Genomic DNA, 23,785 nt, shown 5'->3' on the forward strand with positions numbered 1-23,785 from the left:
TGCTGTTCACTATAGACCATTCAATACTTATACCCAGTATAAGTATACACTTATTAGTTAGTACGTATGGTTCTGGTGTCTTGTGTGTAAAGTAGAATTGGCTAATTATTTTACAGTAACATATTTTTATCGGTATGACACATTGAATGATATCCCTGGGCTTGACATGTGCTAAAATATCACCATTCGGAGTTTATGATTTAAAAATCTGTTACTATTATTATTTTGTTCATTTCATTTTTTTTCCATGTCCATTATTTCTTCCATTTTATTTGGTTTTTTCCCCCTCTTTTTTCTTTCTGAGTTTTATATGCTATATATATATATATCTTAGAAGATGAAGAGTAATGAGAAAATTTATGAAATGACATTATTCATAGCAAACCATATAAAATATTACAGGTCAAAAAAAATCTGAGCTCCAGACTTTCCATTTTTTGAGCTCTTTTTTCATATGGTTGCAATGAATATTTCCAGTCAATATATAAATATACATCTCAATCTTAGAAGGAAGCGGTATTTTTAGTTCCCATCTCGCACCTACACGGAGAATTCTTTCCTTCACAAGTTTTCCTTAAAAAGAAAAACTTGTTCGTGTAGATAGAGAAAACTGTTAATTTTGCCTTGACAAGGAAAATCTGAGTTTAGTTTTTCCTTGATAGGTAAAAATTGCCAAGAACAAAATTTGCTCGTGTTAACGACAACAAGTAAGATTTTGCAATAAATATCATTGAGTTTTTACTAGGAGGTTGTCATATGAAACTACAAATTACAAAAAAGCATGTTATGGATAATTAGCAATGTAAACTTCATTATTGCAGTTTATATTCTTTTTCCAATACTCAGCCGTAAAAATATAGCTCCCCTGAGCATTTAAGGATTTTGCTAATTTAAGGATTAAATAAATAAACAGAGGTGTCAGAAAAAGAAGAAAGAAAAAAAATCGAGTCAATTTGATGTTTGGTTGCTAATTTTTTCTTACACTTCGTTTGTAATGGTCTATCACTAATAGATCACTAGTACGTCAGCCAATGAGAGCGCAGGATTTGCGATAGATCATTACTATACCATACCACACCACACCACACCACACCACACCACACCACACCACACCACACCACACCACACCACACCATACCATACCATACCATACTGATAGCTATTAGAATATATATTTAACAATTCTTCGCTTAAGGCGAAGTGAATATCGGAAAATATTTACCGAGCGGCGACGTAAATATTTCTCGATATTTGCTTCGCCTGAGTATTTTTAGTATTTTATTATTTCTAGTAGTTTTAGTATTTTTAACACGAAGTGAATATAATAAATATTGAAGAGAAAGTTTTTTTTTTCTTTCTTTTTTCTCAAATTTTATTTATCTTTGCAAGCGGCACAAATCAACAAACAAGCGTGTGCGCTATATTCAATACCTGTAGGTGAATATAGCAGCATAAATAAAGACGTAAATTATGACTAATGAGCGCGCCGGATTTATGATATTCACTTGTGTAAAAATACTAATTAGCAATATTGATTAACATTTGTATTCATTTTTCTTATTTTCAAATTTATTGAAAAGTTAACTCTATCATCTATCGAGTTATCGAGAGTATTAGCATTTCCGAGGCTGAGTGAAAAACTAGGTCGAGTGGGTATTGTAGTGCATTGTTTGTAAGGATATTTTTTCCTAACATCAATCAGCCCCACAATGCAATGCAATGCCAAATCGACTCAGTTTTTCTCTCAACTTCGGAATGGCGAATACACTGCTTAAAAAAACAATATAGTTAAGAATAGTTTCATATATAGTAATAGTCATTAGGAGGTAATAGTAATTACAATATATATATTGCAATAGTGTTTATAATTTATCATTCAATTATCTTATTTACAACATAATGTAAGGTTTTAGGCAATTCAGCTTCAGCTTGCAGCCGGCAACTGTATTACTAATAGACTATAAAAATTGCATAAAAGCATGGATAATTAGCAATGTTTTGTTATAAGCATTTGCTCGATCATACCAGCTCATATTCGGTATAACAACGAAGCATTTTGGTTTCCGAGGCCAAAAGAAACTGATCTAATGCAAAAGTTATGCTTGTCACCGTCTCTTAGCCTGAATATTTATTCAACTTGATCAAGGGCCTCGGGACAGACATATTCCAAGGCTGGCCAATCGATGAAATCGATGATTTGAAATCCAATCGATAAATCGATATCCATCAAAAAATTGGTTAACCAACATGGATTGATATCGGTTATTCGATAACCAATCGATAATCACAAAAAAAAATTAAATCTATTGATTTTAACGTATAAAAGCCCGTCACATAGAGGTATGCGGTGGCCATACGCGTAGCGCCATAAGTGTCATTAGCTAGTTTTTCCTGATTGAGAATAAACTCAACAAATATATAACCTTAAAGATCAGTTATGAAAACAAACTCAAACATATTTATCAATATTAATTAGCGGGTCTCCTGTGGTAAATTGGTCACTTAAAAAAACTTTTGTCTTCTGATTCCTCCCCGACAAAATGGACATGTTGCGCAATAGTACCCAGGAGTCTTTAGGATCTTACCCAAGAGACCTCTGCGGGCATCTACTATAGGGTTCACATTCATAGTTCAATTCATTATCAATTACCAGATGTCAATCAATGTCACTATGTTGTCAAGTAATGAGACGGCGGAGCTAGCAGATCACGTGACAGAAGATTATGTCTACGCATGCTCCATTTTGTTGACTGCTGTAATTCAAGATAGCCGAACTAGAAATATAAAGTTTATTTATTTCGTATTATTATATTAACATAGAAGAGCCACTACGTGGAAATGTTAATAAAGGCATTATTATTATTATTATTAGTAGTAGTAGTAGTAGCAGCAGCAGCAGCAGCATCAGCATCATCATCATCATCATCATCATCATCATCATTATTATTATTATTATTACCCAATTCTTCTGTCCTGTCGCCCTCGACTTAATCATTAATTGTGGAAAAAAAACATCCATACATCTTCTCCATCGAGGCTGGAAATTGTGTTGGATTCGTGAAAGTGCTAGTTGAGGTATTTAGGAGTCCGGTGCTTGTAGAATTTGTACAGCTAATCCATATTATGAGCCACATTTCATTCTGTTATCTCAAAATACTTTATTCGAATAATAATAGGTTGGGCTGTTGTTATCTGGAAGCGGGATCGTCTTTTCTGTTTCTTGTGTAGTCAGTTCGATACTGGAAGCGGGATGATGTATTCTAGGTCTTTCTTGTGTAGTCAGTTCGATACTGGAAGTGGGATGGTGTATTCTCGTTCTTTCTTGTGTAGTCAGTTCGATACTGGAAGCGGGATAATGTATTCTCGTCTTTCTTGTGTAGTCGGTTGGGTTCTTCCTTAGGGATCTGCAGTGTGATGACCGAATTATTTATCAAGAATCTTCGTACTTGCAGTCTTGCTTTATTCTTTTCATACTTTGACATTCTTATTTTAATGCATATAACGTCCCCAAGGTATACCCCCCGAACCCACGTCTTCGGTATTCTAGTCCGATAAAGGGTTCGAATCCTGCCAAGGGCATTTGATATTTTTCTCTTATTCTCTCTACTTCATAATATGCACACCGAACGCATAACTTATTACTACTATACTATGTCTAATCTTTGCGTACATATTTACGGTGTTCAACTTATCTATAGAGAAAAAATATCGCTCTGGTATCCTCACGATTACCCTACATTTCATATTCTGGCTGCGTTACCAGCGTGGTTGGTCCTTGTAGTGTAGTGGTTAACACATCGGACTAGAATACCGAAGACGAGGGTTCGAATCCTGCCAAGGGCATTTGATATTTTTCTCTTACTCTCTCTACTTCATAATATACACACCGAACGCATAACTTATTACTACAAGAAAAACGCACTTGAGAACAGGAGTCTACAGACGAAATCGCTTCCAAGTGCATGGAAAAGTCGGATAACGTGCTGTTCACTGTAGAGCATTCAATAGTATTACTAGCCGATGTAAAAATGTTATCAAGAAATATATTCAGAATTCAATTTCCCTGCATTGTTGAAACCGATAAATGATCTCCTAAATTTTGCATTCATATTGGCGTGACATCATTTCAAGGAAGTCAATAAGGTCACGCAAATTTCCAAGAATCGCCTAACAATAGACTGACAAACAACATTATTCAGACAACTCCCTCTTCTCGTCTCAACTCCTGAAGACATGGAATCGTTTGTTGAAGATCTTAAGAAAGAACTCCAATGCTCCCTGTGTAATGATACTTTCACTGAACCAAAGATCTTGTCGTGTTTCCACACATATTGTAAGCCTTGCGTCAAACGACACGCCGAGCAAGTCGACCAAATCAACATCTTCAAGTGTCCTCGATGCAATAAATCACAAACATTTCTACCAGAAATAAACAGCGTCGAAGATCTACAGCCAAGTCTAATACATTCCCGAATGTTGAAGGGTCTGGCGTTGGTAGAAGGAGAAAAGGCTTGTTCTGTTTCTGAGAGTCATTCGTCAGCTTCTTGGTATTGTTTTGACTGTGATCGCTCGATGTGTGATGAATGCGAGAAGAGTCATTCATTGTTTATCAAAGATCACAAGGTCATTCGTCTGGCTGATTTGAAGAAAAAAGATATTCAGTTCATAATAACAAGAGAAAATCCTTGTTCAAGTCACCCTCATCACAGGCTAGAGTTCTTCTGCGAAGATTGTGATGCAATGATTTGCGGAACATGCTTGAAACACGATCACAGGAAACATGAGACAATGTCATTGAATAAGTTTGCTTCGATCAAGAAAGCTGAATTGTCAAAGCATCTGCAGGTACTAGAGCAGTTGAGATTAGATGACAAGGAAAAGCAACAACAAGAAAAGATTGCTGACACAATCAAACAACAAGGAGAAAAGGCAGAAAAAGAAGTCAAAGACAAAACCAAGAAGATCATCCAAATACAACAAGACAACGAACGAGAATTGCTGAGACAAATCGATGAGAAGTTGGACACAGCCACAACAAACTTGAATATAATACATCATATACCAGCCATCAAGGAATACATCAAGAATGTGATGGAAAGAGGACTGGCAAGTGAAATGATGAACATTCAAGAGACACAATGCTCTCAGAAAGTCATCTTCAATCCCATTCCACCACACTCTAGAATACAATATGTTGCTAATGAAGAACTGATGCGACAAGTGAATTCAGGGCTGGGAGAAATACAAACTTGTTTGAAAACAGACCACACTAAGAGCACTATGGAGGTGAAGTCTGAGACAGAAGCTTTAAAGAAAGAAAAGCTGATAGTGACAACTAAATCCTCTACAGGAAAAGTCAATCATGAACCAAGGGATGTTATAGACGTTCAAATCAAGCCTGACGAAAATGTGAAAATGGAAAAGAAATATGTGAGAACTGATGCTAAAGTAGAAGTTGAATTCATGGCTAAAGTAGCTGGTCAGTTGACAGCAGAGGTTCAAGTGAATGGGAATCATGTATCTAACAGTAAACTAGTGGTGAAGGTCAAGCCACAAGACATGAGAATAACAGGACAGTTTAACGTGAAAGGTGAAGATATAGAATCCAGTTGGTTATCAGGTATAGCAGTAAACGCAGACAATAGTAGGATCGCTGTTACCAACTGGTGTTATCACTCTGTCCATGTATTCACCACTGATGGAGATCTCTTACTGACGTATGGTAGTCAAAGTAGTGCACAGGGACAGTTGGATAGTCCTCAAGGTTTAGCATTTCTGAATGATACAGATTTAGTCATTACAGACACTGGTAATCATAGAATATGTATAGTGAGCACTACAACAGGAACATTGGTAAAAACCTATGGTAACCAAGGTAACGGTGATGGAGAGTTAAGTAATCCACTTGGAGTACACGTTGATGACGTTGGTAACATCATTGTGTGTGATGGTGGTAATCATCGTGTTCAAGTCTTCACAAGAGACGGTGACTATCAATATCAATTTGGTTTGACAGCACAGGGCGAGTTTACTCCATATGATGTGATAACACATGATGGACTGTTTTACGTCAGTGATTTTAATAATCACATTATTCATGTATTTGAGAAGAAAGGTAACGTACCGACTAGAATATCGACGATTGGTGGTAGAGGCAGTGCTGATGGTCAGCTGAATAGACCATTGGGCCTGGCTATTGATAATGACCATCATCTACTGGTGTCTAATTATGGTAATAACCGCGTACAAAAATTCACATTGGATGGTCGTTTTGTAGGAAAGACTTGTGATGTAATCAAGAGCCCTCAATATATAACTGTTTTAAAGGATGGTCTGTTATTAGTTAGTACGTTGAAATCTGGTGTTTGGTATGTAAAATAGAACTGACTATTATTTCACGGTAACAGATTTGATCGGTATGACACATTGAATGATATCCCTGGGCTTGACATGTGCTAAAATATGACCATTTAGCGTTTAAAGTGCGACTACATATAACGAAGGCAAGATGAATTAGTGAATTCTGGATTTTAAAGGGTTTCTTACATACAAATCATACACACACACACACACACACACACACACACACACACACACACACACGTATAAAGTAAAATATATGCTTTCAAAGGGAAAAAAAAAATTGTACAGATTCTATTCTTTAAATACTCAATCGTGATGATTGGCTAATTTGTATGAATAGTTGTCTGGTTGGGCTTGGTTGGTGTAGTCGCACTGTTCCCTGCTGGGAGAGGCTCCTCTTCGTCTTCTTTTTTTTGTTTTGTTTTGTTTTCAGGGACAGGGAGAAAAAAAGAAGACTCTGTCCCGATCCGTTGAATTTCTTGATCTAGCCGCCGTCCATGGTTATGGACGTGGAAAACCGTTTTTTGGAATTGAACACCTCTACGCATGACAACCGCAAAGCCTACTGTAAGATTATAATATAGCCCGCAATACTAGTGAGCATATCTTTTTTACGACAACTGCTGACTGTTAACGAGCCCATTATTTCCAATGTCATTAGTTGCCTAGTAACGTTCAAACATGCGTAACATAAAAGGTGACGGTTGGGGGCAGAGTCTCCTTTACAATACAATAACTTTATTGATCTCCCTCTAAAGGGCTTTTCAGATCTAATTTACATAAATAAAACTACTTAACTTACATTGATAAAACTAAGCTAACCTAAACTAAGGCCCCGACCACGCTATGCCGGATAAATTTGAATCCGAATTTTTATTTATTCGGTTAGGCCAACCGTCCACACTAGTGCGGGCGAATCCGGAACAATTCTTCACCGAAAACGAATTTTTTTCGCATACGGTCTCCAAAGTGGAACAATTTGAAAACGCTGGCTAGCCGTATTAGTGTGGACGGAGAACATTTCGTACCCGAAATTTTTTGAATACGATGACGTCATGATTGTCATATGATAATGGCGGGAAGGCTAAAAATTCACCGCGGGCTCAATTTCAGCGCTTCGATGCACATGCTCAGATGTGCAATGAAGCGTTTTTGCCGCCTCTGATCGGACTAGTGTGTGTTTTCATGTGTGGACGGAAAACTTTTTTTTCGGTTTCGGTGTGAAAGTTGCGGATTCAAATTTATCCGGCATAGTGTGGGGGGTACGGGGCCTAAGAAAAACAGTATTTACAAATAACTACTAGAAATAGGATATCCTAAAGTATAATGTTATAATGCTATTATTGTAAAGGACACGAACCAAGAGATTCGATTCCATGAGGGTCTCAAAGGTATGTAATGTAAATAATAGCACATTTGATGCTTGGATAATAAATAGACTTATTATTGATTAATTGAAAAGCAATAGTTAAAAAGTACTTAGAGGAACTAATCCTTTTCCTCGCAAATGCCGATCCAGCAAAATAAAAAGGAGACTGTCAGCACTGTAAAAAAATAAGAAATTATTTTGATTATTTTCTATTTTTTGCCTTTTGGTTTTTTTAATCTCCTTCCAATGCTTTAATTTTTTGTTCATTTTTTTGTTCTGTTTTTCTTTTTCTAAGTTTTATATTCTATATATATGTTAGAAGATGTCAAAAGCTAAGGTATATGGTGAAAATCTGTGAAATCATATTAAAATTATATTATTCATAGCAATTCATAGCATTTCCGGTTGTTTTTTGTTTTTGTTTGTTTTTTGTTTTTGCTCCATCTGATAATGGCTTGAGAGAAAACTTGACTCAATTTTTGTGTTTCTCCGCTGATTGAAAGAAATTGCCAGCACAACCGAAATTTGTTGTAAATTTTCATTTACACAAGGAAGAAAAATTTGTCAATGGGCTTATTGACGCGCAAGCCATGTTTGTTCTTATGAGATTAAAAAATATTTGTTTGACCAGCATTAATGTATTCTCAAACACTCGAAGGCCATGCGTGGGAAAACCTATTGTTCAAATCAACGAGGCTGCCGCTTGAACTATGTCTAACGAGAATTATCTAAGAAGACTTGAAAATCGTCGACACGGTCGATGGAACATGTCAAAGATACTTGTATAAAGGAAAACTTGCTTGTGTATTAGGCATTACGAGGTTGAGGGGAAACTAGGTCGAGTTGGCATTGCAGTGCATTGTGGGGTTGTATTAGGGGGCATATTTCCAAGATGGCGTCGTTTTCGTCCCCTTAACAGTACCACAATGCACTGTGATACCAACTTCAGTTTTTCTCTCAACTTGGGAATGGCTAGAGTACCGTGATGCTTTATAAGACAAATAGAGTTAAGAACATTTTCACATAGTGTATTAATATTTAGAATGTAATAGTAATCACAAAATAAATACAGAAATATTGATTAGAATTTTTATTCAATTATCTTATTTACAAAATGATATGTAAAATTTACACAATTCAGCTTGCAGCCGGCAACAGTATATTACTAATAAACTATCTACACCTAATCACGAGAAGGTTGTCGTATACAATTTCAAATTAATAAAAAAAGCAAAATAGTAATAATTATCAATGGATAGAGTGCAAACAATTAATCCGTGAAACACTAATTACTAAATAATACAAAATAGTGCTAATTAAAGGTTATAGAGTGACCACAGTAAATCCGTGAAACTTTAGTAATACTAAATAGCACAATTTCATGTAAATTCCCTTGTTTTCTATTGTTTAACTAGCACTATTTTGTACTATTTAGTAATTAGTGTTTCACGAATTTACTGTGGTCACTCTATTTTTTTGCACTCTACTTGATTCTTTCAGTTTCTATCAATATTCACGTGACAACTTCAAAAAAAAAAAAAAAAAAAAAAAAAAGATCAAAATGTACAGTATATATCGTATAAAGACATATTTCATTTCTAGAACTAAAATACATGTTTTATTTAGAAATCAGTGATGTGAGTCACAGTCACTTTGATAAATAGCGATGAAAATTGAAAATAATTTGACCTAGTTGGAAAATGTTTTATGTTATGCCAATTGGAATCTGTATTTTAATCATATTTCAGTAAAATACTGAATATTCCATCGTATTATAGCTTTTAAGTATCGTTTACCATGTTGGTGTACCATGCAACACTAACATGGCCGCTCCTTTAAAAAAAAAAAAAAAAAAAAAATCCAGAAAGGGTCTAGGGTATAACTAGGAAACTATATGGTTTATTTAGGAGCTAGGCATTTCCTCTCATTACAATCTATATTTAGCTTTATTTATTTTACCAAATAAGTATTTTCTTTTCAATGATCTAAATATTTAATTTAATGTAATGTAACATAAAAGGAAATGTGAATATAGATGTATTGCATAGAAATTGGTTTGCGGATTTTCTGCCCCATCATTCCACAAAGAAATACTCTACATCATTTTTTTCAATATTCAAATTCTTTAATTTTTTATTCATTTATTTTATTATTTTTTTCCTACAGCCTTCAAACATAACGATGATTTTACTTTTGAGCGCTTTACAAGATTATGAAAGCTTTATTTTATTATAATGCGAAATTACACTTTTGAAATTGATGATGACGTAGCCCAGTAAAACCTATCACTATTAGTTTCCCTCACGATGCACTCACTGATTGCTTTTACTTAGTGGATCGTCCCAGACTCGGGTACGTTACGTTAGTAGGGCAATATGATAGAAAATAAGGATTTTAGATCATAATTACCATTGTGCATTTTAAGGATTTTATGTCGAAGATAGGCGTTGTCAGGGGCCGCATTTTCCAGCCTTCCCAATTGTTATGATTGACAGAGCAAATTTTGAAAAATCTCGCCAAATTAGCCTTGGATTTAGCCCCCAACGCTCTTTTTGCTTCTAGGGTTTCCTGTGACGAGCTCTTTCTCTCCCTCCCTCGTCCTCACTCCTACTCCTCTCTCGTCCCTAGTTCCCCATTATCTGCAGTAAAATTTAACGCAGGTACCCCAACACAGAATACATGGCGGTAGCCTGCGGAGGAGGCTAACTCCGATCGAGCTCAAACTTTACACGGTCACTAACTAAAACCCATAAAGCAACATATCAAAGTTTTGTCAAGATTTATTAGAAACATACGTTATATTTGAACCTTAGCAGAGTGATCACATAAATTTACAGTAAATCGCATTAAAGAAAATTTCTTGAGCTGCCTATGGAATGCCGATTAAAAATAATTATCCTAAATAATTATGCATTCATAGCGTGACATCATTTCAAGGAAGTAAGGTCACACTCATTTCCAAGAATCGGCTAACAATAGACTTACAAAGAATATTATTCTGACAACACCCTCAACTCGTCTCGTATCAACTCCTGAAGACATGGAATCGTTTGTTGAAGATCTTAAGAAAGAACTCCAATGTTCCCTGTGTAATGATACTTTCACTGAACCAAAGATCTTGTCGTGTTTCCACACATTTTGTAAGCCTTGCGTCAAACGACACGCCGAACAAGTCGACCAAATCAACATCTTCAAGTGTCCTCGATGCAAATCAAAGACTTCTCTAACAGAATTAAGCAGCGTCGAAGATCTACAGCCAAGTCTACTACATTCCCGAATGTTGAAGGGTCTGGCGTTGGTAGAAGGAGAAAAGGCTTGTTCTGTTTCTGAAAGTCATTTGTCAGCTTCTTGGTATTGTTTTGACTGTGATCGCTCGATGTGTGATGAATGCGAGAAGAACCATTCAGTGTTTACAAAACATCACAAGGTCGTTCGTCTGGCTGATTTGAAGAAAGAAGATATTGAATTCGTATTAACAATAGAAAATCCTTGTACAAGTCACCCTCATCACAGGCTAGAGTTCTTCTGCGAAGATTGTGATGCAATGATTTGCGTGACATGCTTGAAACACGATCACAGGAAACATGAGACAATGTCATTGGACAAATTTGCTTCGATCAAGAAAGCTGTATTGTCAAAGCATCTGCAGGTACTAGAGCAGTTGAGATTAGATGACAAGGAAAAGCAACAACAAGAAAAGATTGCTAACACAATCAAACAACAAGGAGAAAAAGCTAAAAAGGAAGTCAAAGACAAAACCAAGAAGATCATTCAAATACTACAAAACAACGAACGAGAATTGCTGAGAAAAATCGATGAGGAGTTGAGCAGCAGTAAGGGGGACTCGCGATCGATGCCAAAGATTTAGGGGTTTAACCCGCGGAATTGCGAAGATGGGTACAGCAGATTTACGGGTATTTTACCAAGACCTAAAGTTATTTTGGTATCGCAAACGGAGGTAAAAAATATCTTATAAATATACGATGCACGAATGTAAGAAGTTCGTTAACGACTTTTGCATAATTTGTCTAAGACCTAAAGTTATCGTACCTAAGCCAGAACCCTTTTGGTGTTGTGGTAAGAAAATGCAAATAGAAGACGACACGTCAGCGCAGTGTTACGAATGTGGTAAGAATATTCGTAATGCCGTACCAAATGCTACCAGAGAGCAGTATTACGCCAATGGAGGTCGTAAGAAAACGCCATATAAGAGAATAAAATACTTCAGGGACTGGATGAGTCATATCCAAGGTTTACATCCGATATATTTAAGCGACGAAGTAAAGAAGAAAATCATAGACCATTTAGAAGAGCCAACCCCACAAAGCCTACGGAAAGCGTTGAAAAAATTAAAGCTAGGGAAATATTACATTACTATATTACTATTACTATATTAATATTACTATATTTTGTCTGAAATTACCGGTAAGTCTATTCCTGAGGTTTCTGATATGACAAAAGCCGAGTGGATGTTTTGTCGGCTGAATAAGGATATTCCTTATTATCCTGACGTAATTTACGAAATATTTTACAAAATAGACCCCAACCACCCCCTGTTAGGATGGATTCCGAGAAAATAAAAATGCAAAACTGGCGTTTATTTTGCCAGAAACCCCACTGGGGAATGCATCGCGCAGAACACCAAGCTATCCCCAGTGGGGTTTTTTGCATTTTGGGCTTACGGGGCTTATTTCATCCCGCGCCAGAGGCCCTCTAGTACATACACATATATCTTTCTTACGACCCACCAGAGGGTGAACTCCGGACAGCGTCCCGAGACACCCCCTGACTTTTCCAACTTTTCCTCGCGAAACCCCCCATCGCGGGGTTGAATCGCACTTTCTACCCCTCCCCCCACGGTTGCTGTGAGTGGGGGAGGCTTTTTTTTTCACTCACAGCAACCGGTCCAAATGCATCTACAGCGAGGCTCGAACTCGGGACTTTAGGCCTCCCCAGCCCCAAAGTCCACGATCACAAGCGAACGCCAGACACATCTGGACGCTTATGTATGTGAAAATTATTATATTTAATTTGCATATGAGCCAGACAGCCGGCGTTCGATATGTAAATAGAATCCCGTCACGCTCTTTTCGAAGCAGATGTTTACTGAGCAAGCTTTCTTTGAAGCTCTTCTTTTGCCTCCTGGTAGATCTTTTTGCGAGATTCCTCGGAAAGATCTTTTACGACTGTTTTTTTATTCCTTATGTCCGACTTTAATTTCTCGTATTTGTCTTCTTCGGCCAGAATAAGCGAGAATTCTACGTCGTCTATCTTTCTGTCACGCAAAGCCTTTGAGACAAGGTCGGTAATAGTATTTACTTTAGCCCTAGACAGAGCTATTGTCGTGTCATGCTTGGATATTTTCGTGGATAGCTTTTTCATAATACCCGTAGCAACAGCCGAAATAATACCACAAGCTGCCCCAACGCCGGCCAAAGGAACTCCAACGATTATTCCCGGCCCAGTAAGCGAAGTAGCAACGCCAGAGCCCGTTAACACAACAGATATGGATCCTGAAGTTATCGCAATCTTATGTAGCGTACTCCGGGCTCTAACGTACTTTTTTCTAACTTTTTCATAGTGTTTTGCCTGCCCTTCCAAGTAAGCCAGGATTAAGTTCGCTTTATTCAGGCGAAAGTTTTCGGCGTTTAGTTCGTTAGGTGTAGTATAGGGAACATCTGGGTACAACTGAGGCGCTGATGGTATAACATCCATTATATATACTAATGTACGACGCTTTTGGGAATGATATTGAGGAGCAGCCACATCACGACAACCGGGATTACTGGAACTGGAGGGCCTTTAGGAAGATGTTTCCGCATGCAGACCCTAGTAAGTTCGAAAGGAGACCCGATGGGATTTACTATAACGGCTCTAGGATGTACAGCAACGAGGATTTGAAACCTACGCTGGTCGATCAGATAGACAATCAACTGAAGAATTCTGGTTATATCGAACATAAGCCCGTGCAAGGTTGGTCAAAGGAATTATTGCTTGGTACCGGTACTTATCCGATACCCGCGGTTTCATTTGATAAACATCCAAGTTTGGATTTGACATTGAACATGCGGATCTCTAACAACCTTTCCTTTCCGTTAAAGGTGCGAGATATCTTCAAAAACGTGCCCATTAATCATACCACCGCTAAGGAATCTCATGAATGGTTAAGTGGTCCTAACATGCGTTATTGGCCGCAGCAACTAAACTTTGCGGTTTGGTGTGCCACTAGCGGCTGCGGTGTAAGTGCAAACTTGATGAAGAATTCAATATTCATGTTTCACTTCCACTTCACGGTTAGAAGAATACTACATGAAATGGGTGTTATTGCGCTGCCGGGAGATGCTGCGTTTTATCCTAGAGATAACAAATACGACGTTCCAGCCTATGACAGGCTTTGTAAGGAGTTTGGAGTTGTGGGAAAAGACTTTAGATGCACTACCGGTGCTAACAATGGCTTGGGGCATATTTGGGCTTATTGGGGGATTGGTGGACATGTGCTAAGCGATAAAGAAGTTCATGCGTTGAATCTACGATGGAACACTGGGTATCACAAAGAAACTCACGACAGTAGCACCTTCTTTGAACCAAATGCTAAGACCACTAAGGAAGTTAGAGACGGACCTCTGTTCAAAGACGAGGGTGGTAAGTATGCAGGGGCCAATCCACTGATTATTAAGATTACCAACGACGAGCAAACGAAGCAATATCTTAATTTCATACCCCCAGAAGGTAAAGGACTAACCAAAGCCGGCCTTGCCCGTTTGAACCGCAGCATAGAAGCTTACGTGTATTCTATCCTTGGAGCCCAAGTAAATACCCGATCAAATATAATTGGAAATACCGGCGCCGCAGAAGAGACGCGAGCCGAAGCCTTGGTCTTATTCGAAAGTTCGATCTTGGAGGGCGACATTAGCAAGGGCGTACAGCGTTACCAACTAGCTATACAAAATTCTAAGGCGAGGTTGGACTATGCAGTAGCCCCGGGTTGTTGGTTAATGCCTAGTAATTTATCTATAAATACTGGCTCTGTAGTAGGATACAACAATAAACTGCAGCGAGCTACTACGGACATGAAGTTTGGGGTGAACGACGTGAACTCTGACACTATTAGAAGGCACTTTGTTGAACAGCCTAAAAAAGTGCACCATACGCAACCACCTAAGAAAGTGCAGCTAACAAAAGAAGTATACCGAGCGCCTAAAAAAGAAGAGGAATATGACCATAACTTACTAAAAGCCGGCTTAACAGTCGCAAGCATTGGTCTGAGCTATTATATATGGCGATGAACAACCCCTACGTAGCTGGAGTAGATTGTGTCTATACGACTTACACAGGCGAGAAAAAATACACCCAGGCATCTTGGGTTGATGTCACGGGTATGTCCGTGAATTTGAACTACTCGGGAAAGAAGTTAATCCTTTGTAGTATTTGCATGGGCGCGAGTAGTCACGCCAACGTCGGCTTTAGGTTCCTGGATGAGAATGGCGTACTGCAGCCTATGCGCGCGAAGACAAACAACAGGGAGCCTGTGCATTTCTCCGTAGAGCCGAACACCGACAGCGCTGAGAATTTATCGGTTTGGACTTTTCATATGGTCGCCGATTGCCATGGGAAGGTAAAGCTGCAAATGCGCGTAGATGACACCGGGAGCGTTTGCATAAATAGCATAGAAAATCAGAGAGATGAAAAATATAACCACGCAACCATTTGCACTCTTACGGTAATGAGTCTCTAGAAGCAAATTTATTTGCTGGTATATATGAACCCACATACTAAGGAGGATTCATTCCTTTATTTTCTGGAGGAAGATAGATACTTGCGTAATGCTAATTGGGTTGACACGGAATTGTGGGTGAAGGTTGGTGGGTTGGGATTGATTATGTGCACAATTTGTATTAGCGTAAGGGAGGAATATGGTATTGGATTTAGAGTAGTAGATGAGAATAACGATCCATTGTTACCATACAGAACACTGAAAAATACTAGACGGTCAGCTCATTTTTCATATGAACCGCCAAATAGTCTAGACGATATAGTACCAATAACCTTTCACATGGTAGCTAATTGTCAATACGCAAAGCTTCAGATCAATACTGACGCAACATCTAACGTTAATGTCGAAGTTAAGATAAACGCTGTTATTTCACAATCAGCTGCGCCAAGCGATTCTACTTTTAATCATAAGACCATTTCTACTATGACTGCCATACCGCTAGTTCCGCATTATCAAGGCAGTGCGAATACTATCTTTACTTATCCCCAGTCGAGAACACCCCGTGCACCCGACGACGATTATAAGCCGCCAGTAATACACAAGGATAAGATCAACCCCGCATCTTCTTCAAAAGGATCACGCCGATAGCGACGACCAAGATCCAAATGTTATTCCCCACAAACTTTAGCAGTTCTCCGCCGGCCCTAAGTGCCAGGCCAAGAACGCTACCCAGCAGCCCAGGAAGACCGGCTGCCATCTTTTTTCCCAAGTCCGTTAGTCCATTGCCTAATTTCTTTACGCCCGCGCCCGTAGCCTTAAGCGTGGATAGGATGACTCCTACTACGGTACTAATAGCGACTGCAAATGCCAGTGGAATACCATACTTCACCAGAGCTCTTTTTACCTTTTCCTTGGTGGTAAGCCCCAGCTCTTTTTCCAGGTTTTCCTTTTGAGCCCGCAATTGCGCAAGGCGTATTTCGAGCGTATCTACTTCCTTTTGAGCTGCTTCCCTTTCTTCCTCGGTACGAGTTTGGTCCTCGATTACTTCTTGCTGCCGCTCTATTTGCCCCTCCAGGTCCTCAATGGCCTGATCTCTTTGCCGGATTTGTTCCTCCTTGGTGTTAATTTCAGCCATTAACCGTCGCCGTTCCACTAAAGAGCCGGCTATGGTGGTTTGCAGGTTATTGGTATCGTCTTTAATTAAGTCTAACTCTTGCAGGGCGAGGTTAAGAGCCCTTTGAGTTTGATTTCTTTCGCGTCGAATTTGGGTTCTTTGGTCTACCAGCTCCCTTATTTCTTGATTTTTAAATTCGACTTCCCTCCTATGCGCGTCGGCAAGCCGCTGGTTTTGCTTCATGTATTCCTCCTCCCTTTCTTCCAACGTTTCCCGCAGTGCTTCCACTGAGGCGCCAGAGCTTTGGGCTTCTCCTAAGTCCTCCCGTGCTTTGTCTAATTCGCGCAGGGCCTGATCCACCTGATTTCCTATTTCTTTTATTCTTTCATCTTGATGGGCGGACTTCTTTTCAGCATCGGCAAGTAGCTGACCTTGCTTTGCATATTCTACATCTTTTTCTCTTAACTCCCTTTGCAGATCCGCGGCACGTTTTTCCGCGTTGGTCCTTTCGGTTAAGTTGTGCAGCCTTTCTAACAGGCTTCTAGTAGCACGCTGAAAGCCTCTTAATCTCAAGACGTCACCCCTAACGTTGCCCTCCTCATCAAAGAGGTTTTGCGGTTTTGTCCAGCGGTCTTTGTCGGGAAATCTTAAGTCTTGGACGCTTATGAGGACTTTGTTTCCCTTTTCCGTGAGCTTTACGTCGTCAGCATCAAAGTTGTCGTAGCGCAGCTCTAGCTCCCGCGCTGCCCACTCTACGGTTTCCCGCGCGGCTGCTTCCGGCTCGCCCATGTTTTGAAGCTCTATGTGCTCACGCGGAAACGTGTACTCGCGTGCTTTGGGATGTCTTAGGGCCTTTGCAATCCTATCCCTTAGGGAATCGTCGACTTGTTGGGTGGGAAGCAGCGGTTCTTCATCACCGTCGTTAATGTCAGCCTGACCTTCCTCAGTGGTGGGATCGAAGTCGGGGTCTGTTCCTTCTACTTCCATTATATATGATAAGCTCAAAGTTAAATCCCAACGTATTACCTAAGCAGGTTGGCGGACTGAAAGCAGAACGCACCTTTCACCGGGTCACCTTTACCCCCAGCAGCGCTAAGCCAGGGGAAACCCTGTACGTAGGCGTGCCCCGCCTAACGGATAACCTAGTCTTAGTTCCTGGCACCTTGGCTTTGAGGTTTGACCTAGCGGTGCAGTCAAGCCCCACAGATGAAAGGATTATCGTTAACAACGTGGGTCGCAACATCGTTTCTAAGATGAGAATCAAGTTTGCTGGGGAATCCTTGCTGGACTTAAATAGGTACGATCTGTATACCACGTACAAAGACTTATGGTTGACAGCCTTTGACCGCGCGCAAAGGATAGAACAAGGAATTGGTAGTGTCATTCTACGTAAGGTTCGCACACCTACGAAAACGCAACCTACTGACGGCAGCGGAGAAACCGCAGTGGCAGACGCAAAGCGAATAAAGACCGCCTATGGTAGCAAGTATGTCATACCATTAGACTTTGAAGTAATCACGAATCACGGTGTCTATTACCCAAGACAGTTATCCGAGCTACAGTTTGAAGTAACTTTAGCAGATGCTAATAACATCATTGGTGGGCTAAGCACTGCACTTACCACAACAACCCCATACTCTATTACTAATCTAGAATTACAGTACGAAACGGTGTACAGCGAAGAGCTGGCCCGTAGCGCTGGCATGGAATACAGCTCCGGAAAGGCATTCTTATACGACCACGTAGTAATGTATAAGACGTTTAGCTTCTTGGATAAGACGGATGAGGTTATCAACCAAAGCATTAACCTCCCCCGAAGAAGTCTCACGGGGCTAATGCTGGTGTTTGCCAAACCCTACGAGGCTGGTAAGCGCGACTCCGAAGCCTTTCACAACCCCAACATTACCAACGTTGGCGTGAATATCAACGGCGTTCCAAACAAGGTCTACTCCCAGGGAATAAAGCCCGCAGACGTGTACAGGGAGGCAAAGCGCAAGTTTGGTGATCAGATATCCCCCGCAGAATTCTTTAATGATAAGTATGCGCTGTGGATCGATATGCGCACCATTAACGACGAAGACCTACATGGCCAGGGTTTGCGGTTGGTAAATACGCAGGACGGCATAACATTGGAGATTAAGCGTACCAAGAACGCCGGTGCGAGTGACGGCGACAAAATAAACTGCTACGTCTTCGTCGTGTCTGACGCGCAACTGAGCGTAGAAATGAACCAACTTAAAAGTGTTGCGTATTAGTGTTAAAATATTTCTTAGATATACGATGCTTCGCGTATTTGAAAACAACGACACCAAACTGCAATGCATAATGCAAGGCGAAACTTTGTACTTCAAAGCAAAGGAGGTGGCCTTGGCGTTGGGTTATGAGCGCCCTAGAGATGCAATTAGAGCACACGTATCTGAGAAATACCAGAAAAAATGGGTTGATCTACAAGGGGCTGCGAATCACCGCTCCTTTACTACGCAACCAAATGCCGTGTTTATATCCGAACCTGGTTTGTACGAACTGATATTTAGCTCCAAACTACCCAAAGCTGTGGAGTTTCGTGATTGGGTCTTTGAGGAAGTCCTACCCGCGCTAAGGAAAACGGGTAAATATGCAATAGAAAGGCGGTTTGGCGGCCCAAACAAGTTAGTATTCAAGATCGAAAATGAAGCCGACCTACACGCGAAGGTCGTCGACTACACACGTAGGTTTTACCCCGATTTCATCATAGCGCCGGGTCTTGGCGAACTTCAAGATTCAGACAGCAAGCGAATAACCTGCTGGCGAAAAGGCTACCAAGCCGGTCAACCCGACCTTTTGATCCTAAATGCGCATAAGAAATACCGCGGGTTGTGTATTGAGTTGAAAACCCCAAAAGGAAACGGCGTCTTATCCGCGAAGCAATCTAAGAAAATCTCACAGCTTGACGTAAATGGTTACCTAACGATGGTTAGCAACGATTACGACATTATCTGCCGTGCCCTGATGGATTACGCGGATGGCATTCGTATTCCCTGTAAGGGCTGTGTAAAGCGGTTTAAGTCCTACGCCACTTTGAAAACGCACCTAAAGATATTCCATAGGTATAATGAAGCTCAGCTTGACTCACTGGCGTGATCTTGTCCACGGTAAAGCATACGAAATAAAAAATTACGTCGTCTTCGAAGACATCGACCGTTTACGGTTAGTCCTCAAAGACTTAGAAGGCAAGGAATATTCCCTTTGGGCGCCGGATTGCGTGCGGTACGTAATTCAGGGTGAGGAATTCACCCACTTACGCAGCCATGGTAAGGTAAATGGCCGATGGAAGTTTGACATTGAAAGAAGAGTCACTCCATCTCCTCTTTGTAGTTAAGCGCGTCTGCTAAAGTCCGCTGCGCTTTAGGATCCGCGGAGCACCAATGCCCCACAAAGGATCCTTCGGAGAATACCCTGTCGCAATGAAGGCAGGTGTATTTTTTACGCGGCTTACGAGGGGTAATGCAGTCGGCAGGTAGTTCGCAAGTAATACAGTCCATATATTGAAAGGGCGATTAGGAATCCTCCAAAGAATGCGGCTGCGTAGGCTAGCATATACCTTTTAAAAGGGGTCCTTATATTTATTAATGTATCTTCTTTTCTTCTTAATAAAGAATCAAAGAATATTAATAAATATAAGAGTGCATTTTGAGACTCTTTGCGCAAGCTAAGGACGCCTTTTTCTTACCTCCACGTTTTGGGCATGCCAATCATCAAAGCGATCCAAGTACTCCTTAAAACCGCGGGGACGATGCTGCGGGCACAAACACTGCCAGATATGATCATCTCCTTTCCTTAAGCCGCCACACGCGTCACAGGGCGCACTCCAATACTCTGCGTTCTCCCAGCGCGTACCTTCGGCGCGGTCGAACTCCGTAAAGCGTTGGTCTATTTCTTTCTTACGAAGAGTTAACTTCCTTACGGTTTCCGCTGGGCAACATCTCGCAGCGATATCACCATGCTCCTCGCATACGACGTCCAAATCATAATTACCACGACATCTATGTTGATGCCATGCGTCGGTTAAGAGCTCCCCACAGCGCGCACACACATCCTTTAAACACACCCTATTTTCTTGGTGGTATTGCAACATTTGGGGCGTGCTAAAGAGCCGATTGCAATCAGCACAGCGTCTTTCCTTAGACTTCAAACACACCCTTCCTTCCACGTGATATCGCAGCGCCTGTTTACTGCTAAACTGCCGGCTGCAAGTGCCACAGGTGGTGACGTTATCCACCTCTTTAAAACATACCTTCTTTTTTTGGTGATACTGCAAAGCCTGTTTGCTACTGAACTCCCTGTCGCAATCCTTACACTTCATTATATAATAAGAATTTATTAACCCTTATAAGGGATACTTAATAAAGTCCTGCACGCTTTCTTTTGCCCAACCGGCCATCGTCAAAAGCGCACCAAACCTTTCCGCGCGCTTCAGACCGCACATTTCATCATACAATTCCTGCACGCGCTCCCGCAGCCGATCGATCTCCTCCCTTTGCATTTCTATGGTGTCTCTTTTATCTTTTGCGTCGGTGGCAATCCTTCTTACTGCGTCCACTGGGTCCATCGTATATATAATGGATCCGAACCATATTCCCTGCAATGCTCTGATAGTAGGACCCACCGGCTGCGGAAAGACCCAGTTCGTCGTGGAGCAGCTATTAGGACCCTTTAGATACCGCTTCGACTACATCGTGCTATTATGCCCCACCTACGTGAATAACCGCACCTGGACGGGCATAGGAGTGAAAGACGACGACTTCTTCGTAGATATCTTAGACCCTAACGAGTTATCCAGCCATTTGAAGTTCTGGCATAAGCAATTCCCTAAAGATACGCAGACGCTCCTCATATTGGATGACATTGCCTGTGGGGACGACGTAAAAAGGCGCACTTCCGAGCTCGTTAAACTCGCCTTCAGCGGCAGACACGACAATATCAGCGTTTGGTTGCTTTCCCAGCAGCTTACCAGCGTCTCTAAGCCCTTCAGGGAAAACATAGGTTCACTTGTCGTATTTTATACGCCCAGTAAGTCTGACCTGGAAACCATCTTAAGCGACTACGGCGGTGAGATATCCAAGGAACAGTTGCATGAATACATGCGGCATTTAAAAACGCACCAACATTCCAAGATGATCTTCTCTTTGAGGTTTCCCTACACGGTTGGAATCTATGATTCCTAATGTATATGGACATTGAGCAGTTGATAGATGAAGTCCCCACACAGTTAGATGAAAGTAACCTCAAGGAACAACTCAACATCCTTGTGTCTTCGGGGAAGTGCAAGGAAATGATTGGTAAGGAACTTACCCATGAGCAAGTTAATAAGTTGTCAGAAGAGGAGGTTAAGAAGTTCCATAAGAGGTACGAGGCCGCCCTTGCAAGTAAGACCACGGACGCCGTAGCAGACTCCGCCATCCGACTTGCGACTAAACTGCTTGGACTTGCGCTGCCCATAGACGACGTGGAGCAACTGCGGAAGGACATTAGCGAGGACTATGTCATCGCCCAAGAACTTAAGATAACCTGCGGGTGGTTGTCTTTGAAGTGCGGTAAGTTAATGGCAGTCGCCTCTGCGGCACTTCACGTAGCTCAGCACGTCGACTTGAAGGAGGTACTAGGTTCCTTTGGAACATCTTGGAAGGACTTCAAGAAGGACAGAGAAGTCGAAAAGGTCTTCCAGGCGGCACTTGCTGAGGTACCTGATCAAGTCGCCTCAAGTACTTAGTTAAGTCGTCCTTAAGTACTTGGTCAGGTCGCGCCCAGGTTATTTCCAAGTCGTCCTTAAGTCATTCTCAAGTACTTATCAAGTCCTTCAAGTCCTTAGATATAAATGAGTGAACCAGAGTCGAAGGTAGAGCAGCCCCAAGAGGAGCAGAAAATTACCAAGGCTAAGTCTCCGGGCAGAGTCGCTGCCGGTAAGAAGCTCGCGGAGATGAATAAAAAGAACAAAGCCAAAAAAGAAGAAAAGGTGGAGGAAAAAGAAGAGGAATCCTTCATTAATCCTGGGTACGTCATTGGCGCGTTAGGAGTTGCTATAGCAGCAGGCAGCCTTTACTTACAATGGCGGGCTACGAAGCCAAAAGTAGAACCGCCAACATATCACGCGCCCGTGCACGCACCCGTGGAACCGGCTGTTAGAAAAAGTAAGATCCCTGAAATGGAGTAATAACCTTCTCGCTCTGTAATATAATGTCAACCGCGTTATTGAAAACTGTTGAAGAAGCAGCTATCATTACTTCCATTGTTGCGGGTATTGGTTGGGTTGGTAAGAAAGTGCTCAAAGAAGACTTTACTGAAGACCCAAGCAAGAGCTTCGCTAACTTTGCCAAGATGACCGCTGCCGTAGGCGGGGCTATCATGGTAAAGGATTACCTACGGAAGGAAAAGTACCTGCCTAATATATAATGGCTAGCGTGGTCGCAGGTGGAGTTATTGCAGCTTTAGCATTCACTGGAGCTAATTATGGTGGTCAATATTTGGATAGATTAGTCAGAGGTGATCGCAGCGGAGATTTAGCCGCCGAAAGGAAGAGACACGACTTGGCGCTGGAGAAATATCAGCGAGACGTGGCGGCTTGGAATGAAAAAAGACAAGCTTACAGGGATTGGTTGGACAAGAATTACCAAGACAAAATGCAGGCGGATAAGAACTTCGAAAACACCGACTACGCCTTTAAGCTCTATGCGCAAGCACACCCCGCGGCATTAACGGGGTTAAGAAAGCCTCAGTTCAAGAATTACTACCAGCCTTCTAAGAAACAAAAAGACAATGAGCTGGTATTTGTTGGCATCGCAGGGCTGGCGGGAGGCGTGGCCTTGGCGTATCTAATATAATGATCGTCTTTTTGGAAAGCGACAAGAATAACTTTACTACTTATCTGAATCCTCCCATCAAAGCCCATAAGGTTAGGCTGGTTAGTTGCTCTTTGTACAATTCTTGGTATAATTTAGTCAATGCCTTGATCACTGAGCATAAAGGCGGCGGCAATTATCAAGGCGTATTGCTGCCCGATGGACATTACACACCAATCACCCTTGCTAAGGAATTAGCAAAACACGGTTATACTCTCACCACGGGATTGCCGCACGAAATGACCCTCAAACATAATATGCCAAATTATTCAATGACTTTTGGAAAGTCTGACCCATTGGGATCTTTATTATGTGCCTCAGGCAAGACGATTACCAACACAGCCATACCT

General features: G+C 41.1%; 2 protein-coding genes across 2 annotated transcripts; both read left to right on the forward strand.

Moving 5' to 3' along the window:
• The first annotated feature begins 4,172 nt into the window (after window positions 1-4,172).
• On the forward strand, window positions 4,173-8,819 carry LOC116302772 (tripartite motif-containing protein 3-like). The gene has a single exon (XM_031712141.2). It carries the CDS (start codon window positions 4,234-4,236, stop codon window positions 6,379-6,381), a length of 2,148 nt encoding a protein of 715 aa, XP_031568001.2. The 5' UTR covers window positions 4,173-4,233; the 3' UTR covers window positions 6,382-8,819.
• Window positions 8,820-10,772: 1,953 nt separating this feature from the next.
• On the forward strand, window positions 10,773-11,600 carry LOC116302783 (E3 ubiquitin-protein ligase TRIM33-like). The gene has a single exon (XM_031712152.2). The coding sequence runs from the start codon at window positions 10,773-10,775 to the stop codon at window positions 11,598-11,600; it is 828 nt and encodes a 275-aa protein (XP_031568012.1).
• The last annotated feature ends 12,185 nt before the right edge of the window (window positions 11,601-23,785 follow it).

This window comes from Actinia tenebrosa, unplaced genomic scaffold, assembly GCF_029948245.1.
Source record: "Actinia tenebrosa isolate PJP-AT-01 unplaced genomic scaffold, QUT_ActTen_1.0 PGA_scaffold15__27_contigs__length_11533743, whole genome shotgun sequence".
Taxonomy (NCBI): Eukaryota; Metazoa; Cnidaria; class Anthozoa; order Actiniaria; family Actiniidae; genus Actinia; species Actinia tenebrosa.

Bases quoted from the DNA above. Each gene is read 5' to 3' on its own strand.
- LOC116302772 (XM_031712141.2), top strand. From the start codon at position 4,234: ATGGAATCGTTTGTTGAAGATCTTAAGAAAGAACTCCAATGCTCCCTG.
- LOC116302783 (XM_031712152.2), top strand. From the start codon at position 10,773: ATGGAATCGTTTGTTGAAGATCTTAAGAAAGAACTCCAATGTTCCCTG.